General features: G+C 37.6%; 3 protein-coding genes across 8 annotated transcripts; 2 read left to right on the top strand and 1 right to left on the bottom strand.

Annotated features, from left to right (window-relative positions):
• The first annotated feature begins 293 nt into the window (after nucleotides 1-293).
• snrpd1 (small nuclear ribonucleoprotein D1 polypeptide) lies at nucleotides 294-4,059 on the top strand. Its single transcript, XM_027175695.2, has 4 exons — nucleotides 294-472; nucleotides 1,761-1,837; nucleotides 2,020-2,211; nucleotides 3,874-4,059. Exons 1-4 carry the CDS (start codon nucleotides 459-461, stop codon nucleotides 3,948-3,950), a joined length of 360 nt encoding a protein of 119 aa, XP_027031496.1. The 5' UTR covers nucleotides 294-458; the 3' UTR covers nucleotides 3,951-4,059.
• A 721-nt stretch (nucleotides 4,060-4,780) lies between these two features.
• ggcta (gamma-glutamylcyclotransferase a) lies at nucleotides 4,781-8,183 on the top strand. The gene is made up of 4 exons (XM_027175692.2): nucleotides 4,781-5,012; nucleotides 6,866-7,011; nucleotides 7,338-7,470; nucleotides 7,904-8,183. The coding sequence occupies exons 1-4, from the start codon at nucleotides 4,902-4,904 to the stop codon at nucleotides 8,027-8,029; spliced, it is 516 nt and encodes a 171-aa protein (XP_027031493.2). The 5' UTR covers nucleotides 4,781-4,901; the 3' UTR covers nucleotides 8,030-8,183.
• Nucleotides 5,041-19,338, bottom strand: znrf2a (zinc and ring finger 2a). 6 transcript variants are annotated; one of them, XM_027175691.2, is made up of 5 exons: nucleotides 18,418-19,262; nucleotides 12,705-12,800; nucleotides 10,046-10,151; nucleotides 9,877-9,955; nucleotides 8,560-9,770 (listed from the first exon to the last, which is right to left on the bottom strand). In XM_027175691.2, the coding sequence occupies exons 1-4, from the start codon at nucleotides 18,746-18,748 to the stop codon at nucleotides 9,898-9,900; spliced, it is 591 nt and encodes a 196-aa protein (XP_027031492.1). In that variant the 5' UTR covers nucleotides 18,749-19,262; the 3' UTR covers nucleotides 8,560-9,770; nucleotides 9,877-9,897. The 6 variants fall into 6 exon arrangements, with proteins under 6 accessions (XP_047663665.1, XP_047663664.1, XP_027031492.1 ...); XM_027175689.2 differs by having other exon boundaries at nucleotides 12,705-12,803; nucleotides 18,418-19,261; XM_047807709.1 differs by lacking the exons at nucleotides 8,560-9,770; nucleotides 9,877-9,955; nucleotides 10,046-10,151 and adding exons at nucleotides 5,041-5,786; nucleotides 6,021-6,108 and having other exon boundaries at nucleotides 18,418-19,338.

The following is a 19,338-nucleotide window of genomic DNA, read 5'->3' as shown; positions in this document are numbered from 1 at the left end:
TTTAATAATATAAAATAATAATATAATATAATATTTTGGATTTTAGAAGGGGCTGTGTATTCTGTAAGGACAACAATTAATGATCATTCCACATATAGAAATTTTATTTTTGTAAATAAAAAAAACTAACTTGTAGTTTATTCTTAACTCTTTCAGTGCTGTTTATGAATTAATACAAACTCCGGGTTAAATCTATATATTTAAATATTGCTAATCAACAAATAAACCCACTAATAATGAAATACATATAATTTTATAGCGAATTAACATTTGAAATGACAAACATGTGGATTATCGCAAAGCTTGGCAACAAATCTTTGTTGAACCGTGAAGAAGTTCTTCCGTTTTACACCGGAAGTTGTCTGTATTTCCGTGGCGTTCGACGAGTTTTTGTCGTTGTGCTACAATTTTTAGCTGCACTTCAGTAAAAGGGTTTTGTTTGTAAATCCGCTGCCATCATGAAACTCGTCCGGTAAGTTTGTGTGGGGTTTTTATTTTATTACCGTTCGGAGCTTAAACACGAGGAAACGCGCGTTATTGTGACGGATGGCGTTAGATTGTGATTAGCGGCTAAGATGCTAAGTGACTGTAATGAAGGCGGGAATGAATGAAAACAATGAGAAAGTTATTACAGCTTTTACACAGAATTCGATCACAATAAAAATATTAAATGTGTTTAGGTTTCTTTTAAAAGTGACCGAGTATCCAGTTAAATGTGGAGATTTTCTCTCTGAGCCGTTAAACATTTATTTTACATTAATGACTCTGTTTAAGGCCAGTGACTCTGTTTAGTGACTCTGTTTAAGGCCAGTGACTCTGTTTAGTGACTCTGTTTAAGGCCAGTGACTCTGTTTAGTGACTCTGTTTAAGGCCAGTGACTCTGTTTAGTGACTCTGTTTAAGGCCAGTGACTCTGTTTAGTGACTCTGTTTAAGGCCAGTGACTCTGTTTAGTGACTCTGTTTAAGGCCAGTGACTCTGTTTAGTGACTCTGTTTAAGGCCAGTGACTCTGTTTAGTGACTCTGTTTAAGGCCAGTGACTCTGTTTAGTGACTCTGTTTAAGGCCAGTGACTCTGTTTAGTGACTCTGTTTAAGGCCAGTGACTCTGTTTAGTGACTCTGTTTAAGGCCAGTGACTCTGTTTAGTGACTCTGTTTAAGGCCAGTGACTCTGTTTAGTGACTCTGTTTAAGGCCAGTGACTCTGTTTAAGGCCAGTGACTCTGTTTAGTGACTCTGTTTAAGGCCAGTGACTCTGTTTAGTGAGTCTGTTTAAGGCCAGTGACTCTGTTTAGTGACTCTGTTTAAGGCCAGTGACTCTGTTTAGCGACTGTGTTGAAGGCCAGCGACTGTGTTTAATGACACTGTTTAAGGCCAGTGACTCTGTTTAGTGACTCTGTTTAAGGCCAGTGACTCTGTTTAGCGACTGTGTTGAAGGCCAGTGACTCTGTTTAATGACACTGTTTAAGGCCAGTGACTCTGGATCAGACCTCAAAAGTCTCACAGCTTCACTCAAATCATTTATATTGAAAAATTGTAGTAGTTGGTGTCACAGACGCGGGTGTGACGCCGGTTGGTGTCCCAGACACTACACAGGAAGTGCTGTTAGAGTTGATTTGATTCAGGAGGTTTGGTACATTCTAATACAGTGAAATATTCAGGACAGGATTATGGTTAAGAACCTTGTGGTCCGTGTTTTTAAATGGAGTCTTCTGTATTTTTTTTTAATTGTTCTCTTTATTTATTTATGTTCTGTGGTTTCAGGTTTTTGATGAAATTGAGCCATGAAACGGTTACCATTGAGCTGAAGAATGGCACCCAAGTCCACGGCACCATCACAGGTACGGCACACATTCATTTCTTTCTCTTTCATGCTCTAACAGTATAGCTTATGGAGCTTAATATAAACTCTAATGTTATAATTTTATTTGTTAATAAATGTAGTTTGGTGGGGACAAAATAAAGGGCATGAACAGGAGAACCTAGCAAATTAATTAATGCTCTTTTCATTTCTCTCAATCAGGTGTGGATGTGAGCATGAACACTCACCTGAAAGCGGTGAAGATGACCCTAAAGAACAGAGAGCCCACACAGCTGGAGTCACTGAGCATCCGCGGCAACAACATCCGCTACTTCATCCTGCCCGACAGCCTTCCCCTCGACACCCTGCTGGTAGACATTGAGCCCAAAATCAAGTCGAAGAAGAGAGAGGCGGGTAAGTGCAAAGATGGAGACAGGTCGTCGTGGTTACCGCTCAGAGTTTGGAGATAAACGTGAAGCCTAATGTCTCTTCTCTGAATACCATGAGTCATTTACATTTATTTAATGAACCCACATTTTCTATTTAAATATTTGAAAAGGACTTTTTATGAAGATGATTTATCCCAGCAGGGGTATTAGCCACTTTTAACAGGCTCTTATGCCCCTTTTCCACTGAGGCAATTTGAGTGCTGGTTCGGAGCCAGAGCCTAATTTAGAACCAGTTCTTTCTTTTTCGACACCAAAGCACCGGCTCTGAACCAGGAAAAGTGGTTCTTAAGTAGCACCAAAATGTTGCTGGTCTAAACTTAAGACTCGCTTTTGTCAGGGGCTGTGAGCGGGGCTACTGTTAGCGCATTTGATAATGTACCTTAACTATACTAATGTTTAATACACTTTTACTTTACCGCAATATGATACGTTATCAGCACACATGATGGTAGGTAGCTGCATGCTAAGGAAATTTTAATAATAAAATAATGTTATGTACTTTCTCAATTACAACCTCCGTTTATACAAATTACATTGAGCTGCACGTACACGTTGAATTCGCCGCGTTTGGATGTTAATGTAGGTTCACAAAGCCATGAGCATTAACGGTAACATCTGCCATTGTTGATGTGTTTTTTGTTTGCCGCTGCTGCGCTAACGTTGCTGTGTAACGTGACACTCTTTAGCAGATGGAAAGGTACTTCTTAGAAGGTTTGCCAGTGGAACCAACTTTGAAACAGCACTAGCTTTGAACCAGCACCCAGTTCTTTTTGGTGGAAAAGGGGTATTAGTGGTGGTGATATCAAACATGTGGATAATAAGATTTTACATTTTCTTATCACTTTTATATAAATCAAAATGTAATTGACAGTTTAACAATATGAAGTAATTTCAACATTCTGTAAAGCTGCTCTGTGCTAATCCCTGTTTAAAAGCATCACGCGTTAAGTATCACTGTGTGTGTGCGCAGTCAGGAATGTTGGACTGTAGTGAATGACATGAAGAGCTTAATGATGTGACTCAAATATGTCACATGGTAAATAATGTTGTAATCCAAATGTGCAATTTTTTAGAGCACCTTTGTAGAAGAAACTCTCCAGATGACTGATTTTGTTTGTTTTAAAAATTGTAAAATATTAAAAGATTACTCCTTTGTGTAGACTTTTAGAATAAGAAGTTAACTGAGTTGTTTTATATATCAGCGAAATGTTTAAGAATTTAAGTATGATTTTGTTATACGACTCACTCTGAAGTCATATTTCATTTGAACTAGTGGTGCTGTAAGAGGTGTCAAAGTTGGGATGTAGTATAATAATGGCATTAAATGCTTGATCGATTACAGTTGTGATTTAAATTAAATGCTTTTATTTTACTGTAGTATGTTGTGTAGATTTGATCCAACGTTGCAGTGGCTTTTCACTTGATCATGCCTTTCACATCAGTGCAGATTTCACCCACCTTTCTGCAGAATTTTTCACTTTAAAGAATATAAGACTGTTCAGTGACTAGATCATTAACGATTTAGCTTTACATTTGTTCCTGTGTTTCTTAAGTGGTGGTGTTCTGAAATGTCCAGCTCATGGCCTGTCCTCTCACTGATTATCTTGATCTCTTGTCCTCATCACAGTGGCCGGCCGTGGACGTGGAAGAGGACGTGGCAGAGGAAGAGGACGAGGACGTGGAAGAGGCGGGCCGAGGAGATGAATCATTTAAGTCTCCCTCGTTTTTCCAGTGTGTACAGGACTTGTTTTTCCCATTTGGAAATATTGATTCATTTTTCTTTTGTACATTAAACAACTTTTTTTGAAGAGTGCTTTTTGTCCTTCAGTGAATTGATTGATGTGTGACTGGTTATATGATGTGGGGAAAGTGACATTCTTTAGAGTTAAGGTTCTGGGGATTCAAATAATCAAGTGTTATTGATGTGTCGCCCTGAGCCGGATTGTTTTTGCTCCTCTTTATGTTTGTGTTCTCTGTAGTCGATTAAATGCAAGCGAAGCTACTTTTTAATAATAAAACGCAGGAAACTATGTACAGTGCAGTTTACTGGGCTGCATACATATCAACAAAGAAAATAAAACTTTTGAGGACTGATTTGAGGTCAGATAAATTAGCTGTCATAACAGCTTCAATCATCACTATACATCTCTGAGGGGTTAATCAATCGTGCAATTCATGAAGACATAATTGTGTCTAATTCTGGTTAATTTCATTCTTTAATCTAAACTTGAGCTGTTAATAATTAAGCAGTGCTGTAAACTTGAACATAACACTGAGCTCCACGGCATTTATTTTACACTTAAACCTTTGTCTATGTTAAAATGCTCCAAATAAACATGCATCCTCAGAAGTTCATATTAAACCCTTATTTACTCCAAGAGCAGTGGAACTTCGGACATGGAAGAAAATGGCTTTGTCCGAGGAAATCTGTTCCTAGAAATATTACTCTAAAAGCTTATTAAAGAGCAGACCGTAAGCTCCAGTCTATAAGCACAGACTAAGTGCCTTAAATCAATCGATGGAGGACTTTTATTTTGACACCTCTCCAATACATAGAAAACACGTCTTTTATTTCGTCGTCTAAATCTGTGCTGGCTTTTTTTTTTTTTGGTTTAATATTCAGCTCTTAGTCTTCAACACTAGCCGTATAACATAATGTCAGGAGTTAGATATTTCTTGTACTTCGCATTTGGGAGTAATTTATTAAAAGAGAGATTACAGCTACAAAATCCGTCAGCAGTTTTTCACCGCGTCGCTCGACTCCAGGTAACAATGTAAACAACACAACACTGTATTCTATCACTTATTGTTCTCTTTGTATTGTATACATGCACACACTCCATATTTACACACACAGCTCCATAAAATCATGCAGAAACAGTTCAAGACATCCACTAAGGATGGGGGAAAGATATATACTGTAATATGTTACAACAGACTAGGGTTTATATTTAAATTACATCCTTTTATCCAGAGTGACTTTTATTTCAATTTATACAATTCTGGGTTAAGGGCCTTGTAGTGGGATGAGATTTGAACCCATGACTTTCTGGCCAGTAGTCAAACACCTTAACCTTGTTTATACAATTGAGGATTAAGGGCCTTGCTCAGGGGCCCAGCAGTGCCAGCTTGGTGGACATGGGATTCGAAACCCATGACCTTCTGGCTAGTAGTCGAACACCTTAAACACATCCCTTGTTTATACAATTGAGGGTTAAGGGCCCTGCTTAGTAGTCTCTACAGTTTTGGGCCCAAGCCAAAATAATGAACAAAAAACCCTAATAGTGAGGTAACTATTCTTAACTAAAAGCAAAGCAAAGAAAAAAACAGTGGGACTCTTCTCTGACTCCCTACCAGAAAACACACAGTGGAAAAAAGGAACCCACTCCCAAAGAAAAAAGGGCAGCGAAATCCCTACTGCCAGTGAAACAGTGAACAATCTGGTAGGGTGTGTGGTAGCCTAGTGGTTAAGATGTTGGGTGACCGATCAGAAGGTTATGAGTTCGATCCAAGGTCCACCAAGCTGCCACTGTTGGACCCCTGAAAGAAAGAAAAAAGATTGATCATGTAAGTTGCTTTGGATAAAGGCATCTGCCAAATGCTGTAAATGTACAGTGATGTGTGTATATGTATATATACAAAGAGTGAACCGCAGCAACAAATCCAAGGAAAAACCAAGCTCAGTGTCAGAAACAGGCAGAAGTCAAAACCAGAACAGGAATGATCACAACGATCACTATCACAACACTGCAACAAATACACCACTATTGACACCTTCCAACTTCTGCTTCCTCTTTATATAGGAGATCAGTGATGAGATCAGGGAGGCTAGGGCAGGCTGGAAATCTGGCCTTGAATGAACCTGCACACAGACATGTACAGAACACAATACAATTCACAAAATCATGGGTTGTAACAAGTATTTAAAATTTTAAGTTAATATTTTTTACATTAATTGCATACTTTAATTGTATATATTCATTTATTTTTATCATTATTTTATTCTTTTTATTATTATTATCAAGATATTTCTTAATCATTCATTTCATTTCATATTTATTGCAATACACATTCTACTCTATCCAAATTTATGTGTCAAGTAAACCTGTGTATTTTAATGACTGGTGTATTTAAAAATCTCAAAGTGTACTAGAAAGCTCAAATTTTGATTACTGGGGTTTTATTCTTGACCTCCTAAACCCATCCATTACTGTTTTTTGGGTGCAAAATGGATCTCCTTTGATTTTCCAGAAATTCACTTCAACGATTGAGGAAAAATCAAACAGAAATCCAAGTTTTTAGCACGCATCATTGCCGAGATCACTGGCTTCACATTTCAGTGTATTCCAGTCATTACAACAAACATCAGTTCTCAGTTTTGGAGCATGATAGAAAGCTTAATCTTAGATTACTGTATTTGTCCCGACCTGAACATAAAAAAAACCCTTGATATTAGATTCCTGTATTTGTCATGACCTCTTTGACTTGTGAATGTGGCACAATTCTGAGAAAGTTGGATTTTTCATCCTAAAAACGGTCTTCGGAAATTCACACCACAGATTGTGGAGAAAAAGATTAAGAGCGAAACCCAAGATTGCAGTAAGCCCTTTTTCTCTTAGGGATATGGGCTAAAGTTTGGCCTGTGGGCAGAAAACGTGGTCAGCAGGTGGAACGGTGGAGTGGCTACGATTGAAGAATGTCCGGATGAGGAGGTCTGGGGTGTAGTGTGGAAAATGGCGATTGAGGACATCACGTCTTTAGATAAGTACGACAAGTTGTCATCTACAATTTACACCATCTTATACAGACCCTGTATATAAAAAGTGCATTATTGGTATTTATATTGGTAACTCGAAATTTGGTCAAAACCTTGGTTTTAGTTTTGTATCCAAGTGACTGATCTTACCATTTTTTTCATGAGAATCTGTTTAGATGGTTTGCAGCTTCAAATAGTGGACAGACGTATAGGTGGTGTACCATCCTGCTGTTTCATGGCTGATTTAGAGAATCATGTCTTCTGCTGACCTCAGCCATTTATGACTAGCAAAAAAAATGACAAGAAGATTGTTTTTGCTTTGTTTTATCCATCAGACAGGAGAGCGTAGACAAGGGTGTCTACAGCCCCATGGAGGTGATGGTGGAGACAGAAACTGGGCCGCTTCTCTGTAGAACGTATAAGATGAACAACTTCAGACCTTGTGCTCCCTCACCACAATACAAAGAGGTACATTTGACTGCAAACACCGAGTTTTGCTCTAATCCTCTTCACGTAAACACGAGTTACATGGTTAGAGTCTAAAATGACCAAAAATCAAGAAATGAGGTAATGTAATGTGTCTATTAATGATTGACTACATAAGAGCACTCGTGTACAAGTGTAAACAGTGAGCCATTTGGTTTTAGCTTGGCTCTGTAATTATTCAAACGGTCTCCTGCACCTAATCGCTCTAGCTAATGTTTCCCCACATGGCTGGATCTGTCTTTGTAAGATGATTTTAAAAATCCAGTATTTTTCAACATTCTAAAAATTTTTAATGAAAACATATTGCCTTTCCATGAAGTACCTCATTGTCCTGTGGCTTTTAATCTACTTCTTACTGTATATCTCTCATAAAACCGTCAATCGTAAAACTGTCTCTCTTCCTGTCCAACTGCAGGTCATATGTTTAGGAGCCCAACAGAACGGATTACCGGAACACTACATAAAGAAGCTGCAGGCTGTGGAGGCCAATAACTACACGGGACCTTCAATATTAGATAATATTAAAAAGCTTAAGAACTGAATGTTGGGAGAGAAAAAAAAGTCCAGCAAAGGCACAATTTTACTCAATGAAAATTTTCCAAATGGTGATTAATTGATTATAAGCTTTACATTAAGGTTCTCTTAACACTAATTCCTTCAACAAAACATGTACTTCAAAAAAAAAAAAAGAATAGCATAGACTTATATAAATCAATTAATTATATAAAATCAAGTTGTCTATCTTCAGTGATGATTATTCCATTAATGAACATTTTACTAAAACTGTAGTTAACAGTTCACTTTTGCTTAAATAATATAGCTTTATAAATGTAGCGTGATAGCGTACATTTATAAACATACTCTTAGCATTTAAATAGACTTTTAATACATTGGTGAATTCTTTTTGGTTCATTAATGTTGAAGTTCCTGGTTAAAGTCAACCATAACAGTAAATATCATCGAACCATCTTCATGACTGAATATTTTGTCACAGTAAAGTGTAAACGCCCCTGAACGCTAAATGTAATTATAACAACAACTGAAGCCTGAGGCCCAGTAGGAAGACGCTCAGAATTTCCCAGTGCTTTATTGTGATTTTTTTTTTCACGAAATGATAACGAGCCAAATACATATTTGTAATGATGAAATATTACAAAGTTTTGATGGACATGTAGCATTTTTCTAAATTGCATTTAAGTTAGACATTTCATTAATTTTACAGTTACGCTGTTGAATATCATAATGAAATGGCAAATAACCGAAGAACATCTTACTTATAAACTCGTATAACAAACAGCTATGAAATTCATCAGAATGGATTTTTCTCCAAATAATTCTACTCTCCTGTATTAGTGCAATGTATAGGTCTGGGCTGGTGGCACTAAAAAAAAAAAAAAACTTTTCTAGAAAATGTTTTTTCTTTCATTTTTCAGGAAAACATAGTAAAGTACAATTCAAGAAGTAAATTTTAGTATTTCTTGTGTAATAAGCCTAACTACTATACACAGACAGACACACACCTTACATAAGGCTATCCTTTTCTTATATCAAGTGTACAATCAAAACATGGACTTGACTCGCCACATGATTTCTTTTAAAAAGCTACGATGTCATACTGTGACATTAGACACGTCAAATTTACGAGCATCATCAATGAGTGGTCAGATTACAGTGAACTTTCAGTTCTGTGTTCACCTTGAACCGCTTGTTTCTGTGAAATTCTGAACCTAAACTTGTACAAAAACAAATTCTTTAGGAATTCATTTACGCCTATTGCCTGTGAAACATAGCAGCACATTTTAGCCAAAAAAAACGGCACTTGATTATTTTAGCACCGAACTATGTAATCTCCACACTAGAGAATGAAAGCAAGAAAAAGGAAAATTATTTGCTACTCCACAGCTCTATTTACAGAAAAAAGTCCACTCAGAATCCTAGATGTCTACAATGTGGCTGCGTTCAAAGACAAACGTCCTCAGTCTCTTGAGCCGTGCTTCTCGCTCGGGAAGAAAGAAATGTGTCCAGTGTTGATACAGTGAAGCTACATCCTGAAGCCCAGATGGTTGAACACAGCAGTGTGTTTTTGCACGCTGCTGTCCTTTGGTGCGTTAAAATGGAAAACGGGAACAAAACAAGGAAAACAAAAATCTCACACATGGGCAGGAACCCTGAGTCAGTTTTAATAGTCTTTTGGCACAGGTGTGAATCTGAGGTGATGATGGGTCTTTATAAAAATCAGGCTCTGGATCACACTGCACTGTCTGCACTGACCATGAGAGAACCTAAAAAAGAAAAAAATGTACAAACAATAAACTCCTTGTCCAGGGCTGAATGAATTCATTCTAACGAAAAGCTAACATAGCGTGTATAGACAATAGTGCACAATACCTGTGCAATGTCAGCTATTGTTTAATCGGTAGGGTGTTCTGGACATGACCGGTTCACCTCAAACCATTCATCAATACACCTGTGTTGTAAAAAATAAAACAAGGAAATGTGGATTAGTAAACCGAGCTGTGCATGCTTGGATCAGGTTTGTCATGTAATGTGCGTTCACCCTTTATGGTAGATACAGAGGCAGGGCAGTCTGGCAATGGTGTCTCCCTGGGCCATGTCATCCAAGCATATTGCACACTCCCCAGAGTCTTTCATCAGGACATCCTCTGAAGTCATAAAGGAGCAGGCGTTACTTGGTTATCGGGTTGTTACGGTGTCAGGGTTAGTTACAGTGTATGACTGGATGGTTACATTATTGCTGACTTTCTCCAAAATAGAGTATAAAATGCATTTCTATCTAGCTATTTTTGGTGGTTAAGGCTCTGGGTTGTTGATCGTGGTTCAAGCCCCAGCACTGCCAAGCTGCCACTGTGGGGCCCTGGAGCAAGGCCCTTAACCCTCACTGCTCCAGTGGTGCTGTATCATGGCTGAACCTGTGCTCCGACCCCAACCTCCAAAAAAGATGGGATGTGTGAAGAAAAAGTGTTTCACTATGCTGTAATGTATATGTGACAAAATAAAGGCTTCTATATTCTGTTTACTTTCTCAAAACAGTTCAACATATAATCAGTGTTGTAGAATTAACACAGTAATATGTCTATATGTTTATTGATTATATTCACAGCTACAGTGTTTATTGCTGAGCAGCCTTGTTGACATGACCATGTGTCCTACACTCATGGTGGGGAATCCCAAGGTCCCAAGCAGGCATTCAGAGTTTTTCCCTAGACGGTGGCTAGAAATTCAGAGCTTCATTTGAACAGAGCAAACTCCATTTCATTGCACAAGGGACGCAATTGCACTGCAAACCCTCTGGCTGTGGAATCAACTACTGCTTTAAACACATTGCATCACTTCCTCTGTGCTCTTATCTTGCCATGACACATCTTTACAGATATAAAACGTATTTAAAAAAAAAAAAAAAAAGACACAAGAGGTATATATAATTGGACTGTAATTACCTTTTACAGCTTTTCTCTAGGCTATAACGTGTGCGTCAATGCAACATACACACGTGCTATCAAATGCACAGAAGAACATATTTTAGATCATCATAAAGCCAATAAGCCTTCTACTTGTTCACAATATTGAATATCTTGTGTTTTGTTTAGACATGAAACGTCTAAAATTGTTACGAAGCTATTAAAGGGATCATATAAAGAGGTGATGTTAGGTGTTTAAAACAGAGCCTGGGCAGCAGAGTCATCAGCCACCACCCTTCACCGTATGAGGGACACGATCTACGATCTACTTGTTTGGCTTGTGTGTGGAAGTAACAGGAGAGAGTACCTTGAGCAGCTTTTAATTATGTGGAACATATAAACAGGTCTAATTAAGGATTTAAAAGGAGAGACAATCCTCTAGCTGTAAAGTTGGAAAACGTTCTGAATTGACCTCTGAAATGCATATTCACATACTGCTTCGCATCCAGGGGCAAGTCAGAGTAACCGATCATGTTATTGGATTGTGGAAAGAAGCTCAAGGAGCAGGAAATACCCACATGGACACAGACAGAACTTGTGACACTACACAAACAGCTGTGAAGCAGGAACGCCACCATGTGCATCCGTGTCAATTCGTTTAAATGTGACTGTAGAATGAATGCAGACTACTTTAAAAGGATGATTAAAAAAAAGAGACTAATCAAAAAAATTGATTCTTTCTTTTTTTTTTTTTTTAAATCATCCAGGTTTTATCATTATCCAGACTTTGCACAGTGAGCTGCTTTGATGTTGAAACCAGGACATTCCAACTCGGCGCTCTTGACTTTCTACATTGGGATTACGAGACCCAAGTGGATTTTTTTTTTCTACTCAAAAGCTGGAAATTTCTCAATCTGCATTTTAGTCATTAACCCGGCGTTACACCAACACACGTAAATCTTTGACTAGTCACGGGAATCACAAGGCTCAGGGATTGACATGAGGGGGTGCTGTTACAGGAAAATCATCAAAACCATGAACAACATGACATACTATGTTTTATTCCTCTTACACCACAACAATTAGAATTTTGAGACATTTCATCCATTTATCTAACAGAAGCCTTTATTTTTGACACATACATTACAGCAGAGTGAAATTCTTTCTTTGCATATCCCAACTTTTGAGGTTGGGGTCTGAGCACAGGATCAGCGATGATACTGGAGCAGTGAGGGTCTTGCTCAAGGGCCCCAACAGTGGCAGCTTAGCAGTGCTGGGGCTCGAACCCTGATCTACCAATCAACAACCCAGAGCCTTTACCACTTGAGGCACTAAGTTGGTTGCTTTTAGTACCGACATTATAGCTGCTAAAAGTAGCATTTTCCTCTGTCTTAAAAGTAATAAGCAGCTGGTATATTCCCAAAATATGTTTCCTGTCCTTAAGTCTCTCATGTGTAAAATTTATTACTTTTATACATATAATTATTACAGCACTGCGTTTTAAGCGGACACATTCCTTTTTACCAAGAAGGTTTTAACCACATTAATCAGCTGCTGAACACCATGTGTTTACTTAAATGCTTTAACATCGTGAGTCATTAAATGTTGTGTACAAAGTAAACAAAGCAAACTGTTTGAAAAGTAATTACACGCTGATAATACACACATTGGAAAGCAATTCAAAAGGACCAACGAAAGGATTTAACGAGAAGTGCGGCATCGGGGCTTTGTGTTAATGATTACTGACTGATTAGTCTGAGCACTGAAGTGGAACAGCGTTCAAAGTGGTGGTCTTACCATTATAGGTGAGTCTTGGTTTGGTGAGACACATGACAAGGTGAAGGTCAATTTCATCTGAAGCAACAAACTTTGAACACACAGGACAGTTGAATCCTGCTATGAACACACAAACACACACATACACACGAGAAGGTGAGATATAAGAGAGATGGCGAGAAAGTTGTGTGACCTATTTGTAATTCAATGCATCATCCTACCTCTAGTTTGCCTCTATAGGACACTATTAATAATTCTATGTTTAACTCTACAACAAAAGATTCAACACCAGATTTAAAACAGGTTTAGAACCTGCTAGTCAGATAGAAGGATCAGTTTTATAACAGTATGGAGGAGCTTAACACCAACAATGCACAACGTAACATCTCTCAATGTACGAGGTTAAGAAAGTACGTAGTGTAATGTATTTACTCTACATCGGTACGTAGTGTAATAATAAGATTAATGCCATCTCCTAACAGGACACTTCACCACATAAAGAATGTGATCTTCTACAAATAACGTCCCTAATCAGGGATAACAAATCTCTCAAGACACAAGTTTTTTATGACAAAAACAAATCAATGTATCTCTTTAAAATGATCTTCGGTTTATATAAAACTATTTACATGTGAAAGGATGAAAAATCACACAGACTGTAATTTTCTCCATAGTATACTTTTTACAACATTGATCCAATCCTGTATTAGAGTCAGATTCAACTTAGTTATAGCTTTTTTACATGAAGCAAGAATTATTCTCTCTCTCTCTCGCTCACACACACACACACACACACAGTATATACATACATACATACAATCGAAACAATTTATTTTAAATATTAAATATTTCATAATTAATTTAATATTAATTCACCATACGAGTCATTATGATAAAAAAAAAAGTCATTAAAACAGCAGGATATACAAAGCATCTCAAAAGTCTACACACTTTTGTGGCATAAAAAATGAAACCACAATGAATCAGGACAGAACTTTGACGTAAAATTACAACAATAAGTTACAATAAAATAAGTGGAAAAACAGAAACAAGAAACTTATAGGGGGGAAAAGAAAAAGCTGACAATAACTTAGTTGCATAAGTATGTGCACCCCAGAACAAATACTTTGTTGCAGTACCATTTGATTTTATTACACCACTCAGTGATTTTATTTAAGAGTCCATCAGCATGGCAATCTTGACTTGGCAATATTTTCCCTCTCTTTCTTCCAAAAAACATTAAAGATTAATTGACTTGCAAGGATATCCCCTTGCCTGCTTCATAGTTTTATTTGGATTCAGCCAAATAATGTAGATACAAATTTTAAATAATGGTCCTAAAATTGTAAAACTCAATTAAATTAAGTACGTATTATTTGTTGCGCCCTTCTAACAGACACTGTCACAAAGCAGCTTTACAGAAATCGGGATGTAGAGTTATATTTAGATCCCTAAAGAGCAAGCCAGGGACAACAAAATCAACACAACAGAGGATCAAACCGGAGTACATTTCCTCCCTCCTTCTGCATAAAGAAATTGTCGACACTACGTTATGTATGTGGATAAATTACATAAGCACTGTTTACAGAAAGAGTGTGTGCTTTGTTAAAAACAGATTAGATTGCTTTGTATCGTCGGCTTGTTTTTAGGCTCAAACATATTTCAATATCTGTATTTCTAAAGCAATTATCTGCAATAAAGCACAAGCTAAGGATATCGCTGAGCTTCTGACCAAACAGATCATAATGCAACAGACCACATGTAAATGGTTCCAACCGCTCCTAAAGGCCAAGGACACGACTACCACTGCTTACTTTTACTAATCTATGCTGCTTAATTTCACTACCTTATCCATGCTCTCTGTTCCTCGTAGCACATCCTCTAAAAGCGATGCCTTACAGGGACAAATCACACTAAGAGTAGGGATTAAAGATTACAAAGTACAGAGTACAGCAAGGCAGTTTTTAATTTTGGGAGATTTCTTTACTCATAATTACTTATTACTAAGATAAATGCTTTTCAAACATCCTCATGCTTGAGCTGTGATTAAAAAAATAATAATAAATAAATAAATAAATAAACCACACATTAAATAAAAGCTGACCATGTCTACCCCCTGAGCTGTAGCTCAACTGCTTCCAGTGAACAGCTGGGAGTTTACTGAAACAGATGCTCATTAAATGACTAATAAATACGAGCAACATTGGTCACCGTTCCCTAAAGTACACTCTATACTGATTATTTAACCCAACTCGGTAGAGAAGTGCTTTAATCCAGTAAAGAGGCCACAATGACTTCCCCTCTTTGTTTTCTTACTGACACTTGGGACGGTTAAACAAGTTCGGTTTGCAACTAAATTTTTTTTCTAATCAACCAAAGAGACCACAGTCCTGTCTAAAGTACTGGTTAAAAGACCAAGGTTCATGAAATCACAGGTCCAACTTCACATCAATTAAGTTGGTGTGAAGTGAAACTTCGCTCCAAGAAAAGCAAATGCAAATAACTTGTATGTCAGTAAAGTTTCGTGTGTTTAGGGCAAATATTGCTTTTAGTTAAAATAAATAAATAGATAATGTAATACCCTTTTGTCTTCTGTATCGCCATAGCAACAGTTCAGCCACAGATTTAGGCTAACTTACAGATTTGGTACCGTGGCTACTGCCTTTGCTAACCAAATTTCAAGAAGTTGTTGCATCAATATCAAGTATTTTATCCTAATAATCAGAGTATTTAATTAATAGTCATAGATTATATTCATATCAGCATATAATGTACAAAAAAACTAAAAAAAAGGCATCTATAGATGGAAACAGAAACTGCTCAAGAATGATTCATCCGGCTGCGGACAACTGAGACAAATATGAAACTAACACATCGAATGACAAATTAGCATGTACCTACACACCGATACAATTTACACAACACAGAAAGGAAGCGCTTTCATTTAGCAAAAGGGTCTGAGCTGAAATGTGTGCTTCAGTTTTAATATAGAACAAGATCTAAAAACACACTGTGCATTTCTGCAAAGCATGTGACTTACAGGAAACTGCTAGTCAGAAACCCTCTTCCTCCCCCATGAGTGCTCTACTTTGACTCCTCTATGGCAAGTCAGCTAGGTTTTATTTCGTTCTTATCTGTTTTAGGTGAAGCTTGTGGGATAACACCCCCCCCTCGATAGCTCATGGCATATGTACGGTATATACAGAGGGCAGAACAGCCTGCTGCTTCCTGGTTCTGCTGGGGAAATTACTCAAGTGAATAGTTATTACTGTAAAAGGGATTGGCACTGGCACCCAACACGGTGTTTTAATAAAAACCCTTTTATGGAAGCCTGATAAAGGGTGGACATCAAGTTAGATCAAGAAAGATTTGGTACAAAAATGGACAAAATTAGTGACAGAAAATACAAAAAAAAAAAATTAATAAATGGAAAAAAAAAAACCCAACATCTTCATAAATTAATAAATTGTTAACATTCAGGTCTGAAATATTTAATGTTAAGAACCAAAGTACAGAAAATATCAAGTTTATATCATAAAATTTTCAGATTCTTAACATGCATCCTAATGATGTAGTTATAGACTGCTGCTGCTCATTTAGGCTTAAATTGTGCAAGTGCTATTTTGTGTACAAAGTGTGTAAGGGTCTAAGAATGACTAATAGTCTGGAGAACAATGAAAATTGTGTAAAGTACAGTTTAATTTAACTATGCATAAAGGTTTAAATGAGCAGAAGTATGACTTGTACTATGTAACTTGTACTGTTTTGCTGCTGTGCTCATGTAAACCCCAATATGCCATGGACTGCTTGTTTTCAAAACGAATAATAACCAAGTAAATAAGGCAACTACTCTGTAAACACAGGATTTGTGGTAAGTTTGATATGAAAACCTCATCAAGCAAATACAAATAAATATACACGAGTTCAATGTTCGGTGCCGAACTGATTATTTATAGCATGTGTAATTAAGTGAACAATCGGGTGAAGTTTGATCCAGGAAATGTGTCCGCAAATGTCGCTGATGCAGCTGTACAGATCCACATCTGGCTACGTTATTCCCAAGCCTCATCCTTGCTTCTCACTTAGTAGCTCTGATGGTGTATTTCTGTACCCAGGAACTGCTGCTGTAATCATTAACACTTTTTTGCACTCATCCCAAGACCACTCATACTAAACAATTTAAAGACAATTAAAGACAGTCTGACTTTATAGTGCATAGATATTAAAGAGTAATGATTTATAATCACATGAAAGTCGGAATACTCTCAAGGTCTCTTCCTCAATGAAGTCTCAGGGAATTTTCCTTTTTTATGGTCACCTCTGGCTTGATCATTAATGAGCCAAATCTACAACCTGATTGCTGTGAAGTGCTAAATAAACGCTTTTCAACTGAACTGAAGAAAAAGCTTTATACCACAGACATCACACTCAAAGAGGTTTTAACCAGAGGCGTCACCATTATTTTTCCGTCACTGATATATTTATTAATTTTTTTAAACTTTTTGATTATGTCCACTTCAAGTTCTTCAAACCTTCATAACATATTCATACAATAATAGGACTGTCTTTCAGATTCATTGACAAACAGAAACACAGACATTCCTGCTATCCTTATGCTGCCTTCTAAAAGTCCTGCCTACCTAGTTTCTTACAAATAAAATACAGAGGTAGTGAAGAGATTTTAAAATGTGCACATTATCAATTTCACGAGGATTTATTATGTTGCACTCTTACACAAAATCACCAAAACAGGTTCTTTAGGGCAATAGCAAATAAATAAATAAATAAATAAATAAATAAAAATTTTAGTTCCCCTGAAAGCTATTTCAGCCTGTGATACTTTTTTTCTGTTGCCAATCCAATAAACGTTAATCATTTTCCACAATTTTAACACAATGATCCTTCCAATTAATTGGAGCATTTAAAAAACGAAAAGATTTTTAGGTCTCTGTGGTAGCAAATAATTAAAATGTCCATCAATTACACATTGCAATCATTCTAAAGAGAGTTTTCTAAAACCTTTATTTTAGAAAATTATGGTTAAATTAAAGTTTGAGAGTTCCTTGGTTCCATACCAGATAAGGATCCAAGAAGAACATCTTTAACAACCAAAACATCTCATTAATCTCCCAGTCGTTAATCTCAGTACCGGTGTACAGGTGATTAACACTAACACTATTTGATCTCATTTGAAACTCTTATTGATAACAACAAGTGTCTACATAGAAGAAGTTATCTTACATAATGGGATTAATCTACAGCCATGAATGCCATGACAATGGTTGTTATTTTATATTCCTGTTGTCTGTGTAGAGTTTAACCCAGAGATAACTACAGCTATAATTAATAAAGCTAATGGAGAATATAAGTGATAATCCAGGTATAATAGATGTTTTCAGGAACTGCATCTTATTAACACTTACTCAAATTATTTCATCTTATTTAAGTACATTTTTGAATTTGGTGACTGGTATTTGTCAACTGTTGTGTTACGTTTGTCATTTCACTATCTATGTAGAATTACAAGTCCTGGAAAGGTAAACTTTAAGAGCCTTAGATGACCTTTAGAGCGCAATCCGTCTCTTTATAACCATCGCATCAGAGTTTTAGTAATAAGTAACTCTATTATGATTACCATGCATTTCCAGACCTTTTTTTGTATTGTTGTCTTATTGATTCACTAAACGTCAAACAAGTCGCGCGTATTTCGGTTCTTAACGCGCAATTGTCTTACCTCCGAGCAGGTGAGGAGACAGGTGAGCCGGTAACGATCCAATCAGTAACCTCGGACCGGACTGACTCCGTTCTCCGTCTGCGTCTTCATCGCTTTGATCCACGCCGCCTTGCGCTATGATGGTAGGCTGAAAAAGAGAGTTAGGTCTTGCGCCGTCCGCGCCGTAACGGCCGCGCGCTCCGACCTGCTGCTGGTTTCCGGTGTAGTACCTAATCGCAGCTGCACTCGTGCTCCCGGAACCGGCCGCTGTGGAGGTGGACGTGGGCACATCCGAGCCTGAATAAGCCCTAAGGCGCGCACTAGCCGCCGGACTGCTCTGTTTGGGCCCCATATGTTTATCTCAGTCTGTTTTTGTTTAGGACGCGCTGTTCGGGCCCGATAAACGACCAACGTCCCTTTAAAAAAAAAAAGACAAAAACAAAACAAGACAATACGACGTGATGAGTCAAATTATGTCTGACCTCAGATCAGATGTGCATGGAGTTTAAGATCCAGATGTGGAAATAATCCTAAAAGGAGTCGCTCCATGCCGCACAATAAAAGGTCATGGCTGCACACTAGTTGCTCTTTCTGTAACTGAAGTTTGGCGACGGTGTCAAAACTGTCCACAGGCCTGCTGACAGTCAACAACCTCCGTGATGTTTACACAAACTTATGGGACACTATTTAATACAATACGCACGTGTAAAGTGCGCAGAAATTAAACGTTACAAATGCTACATAATAACAGCGCCGACACACACACACAAAAAAACCCCCACGCAGACACGTCCGGGGCGCACGTCCGGTACACGGTACAAGTCGAAGGTTATTATGGTTTGTGTGTGAAAAGCACGGATTGCCCTCCTCCTTTATGTGCGTCAGGTGACGTCAACGCGGAAGTGCAACATAAACACTAAACCCAAATCTTTTATTGTTATC

This window comes from Tachysurus fulvidraco, chromosome 24 (assembly GCF_022655615.1).
Source record: "Tachysurus fulvidraco isolate hzauxx_2018 chromosome 24, HZAU_PFXX_2.0, whole genome shotgun sequence".
Classification (NCBI taxonomy): domain Eukaryota; kingdom Metazoa; phylum Chordata; class Actinopteri; order Siluriformes; family Bagridae; genus Tachysurus; species Tachysurus fulvidraco.
Note: the sequence above shows the minus strand (reverse complement) of the source record. Positions and strands in the feature narration are given on the sequence as shown.

Coding starts and splice junctions, on each gene's coding strand:
- snrpd1 (XM_027175695.2), top strand. Junction 1,838..2,019: donor AGTCCACGGCACCATCACAG/GTACGGCACACA, acceptor TCTCTCAATCAG/GTGTGGATGTGAGCATGAAC. Junction 2,212..3,873: donor GTCGAAGAAGAGAGAGGCGG/GTAAGTGCAAAG, acceptor TCCTCATCACAG/TGGCCGGCCGTGGACGTGGA.
- ggcta (XM_027175692.2), top strand. CDS start 4,902: ATGTCAGGAGTTAGATATTTCTTGTACTTCGCATTTGGGAGTAATTTA. Junction 7,012..7,337: donor GACATCACGTCTTTAGATAA/GTACGACAAGTT, acceptor TTTATCCATCAG/ACAGGAGAGCGTAGACAAGG. Junction 7,471..7,903: donor CCTCACCACAATACAAAGAG/GTACATTTGACT, acceptor GTCCAACTGCAG/GTCATATGTTTAGGAGCCCA.
- znrf2a (XM_027175689.2), bottom strand. CDS start 18,748: ATGGGGCCCAAACAGAGCAGTCCGGCGGCTAGTGCGCGCCTTAGGGCT. Junction 12,804..18,417: donor GTCTCCTCACCTGCTCGGAG/GTAAGACAATTG, acceptor GTGTGTTCATAG/CAGGATTCAACTGTCCTGTG. Junction 10,152..12,704: donor ACCAAGACTCACCTATAATG/GTAAGACCACCA, acceptor TTATGACTTCAG/AGGATGTCCTGATGAAAGAC.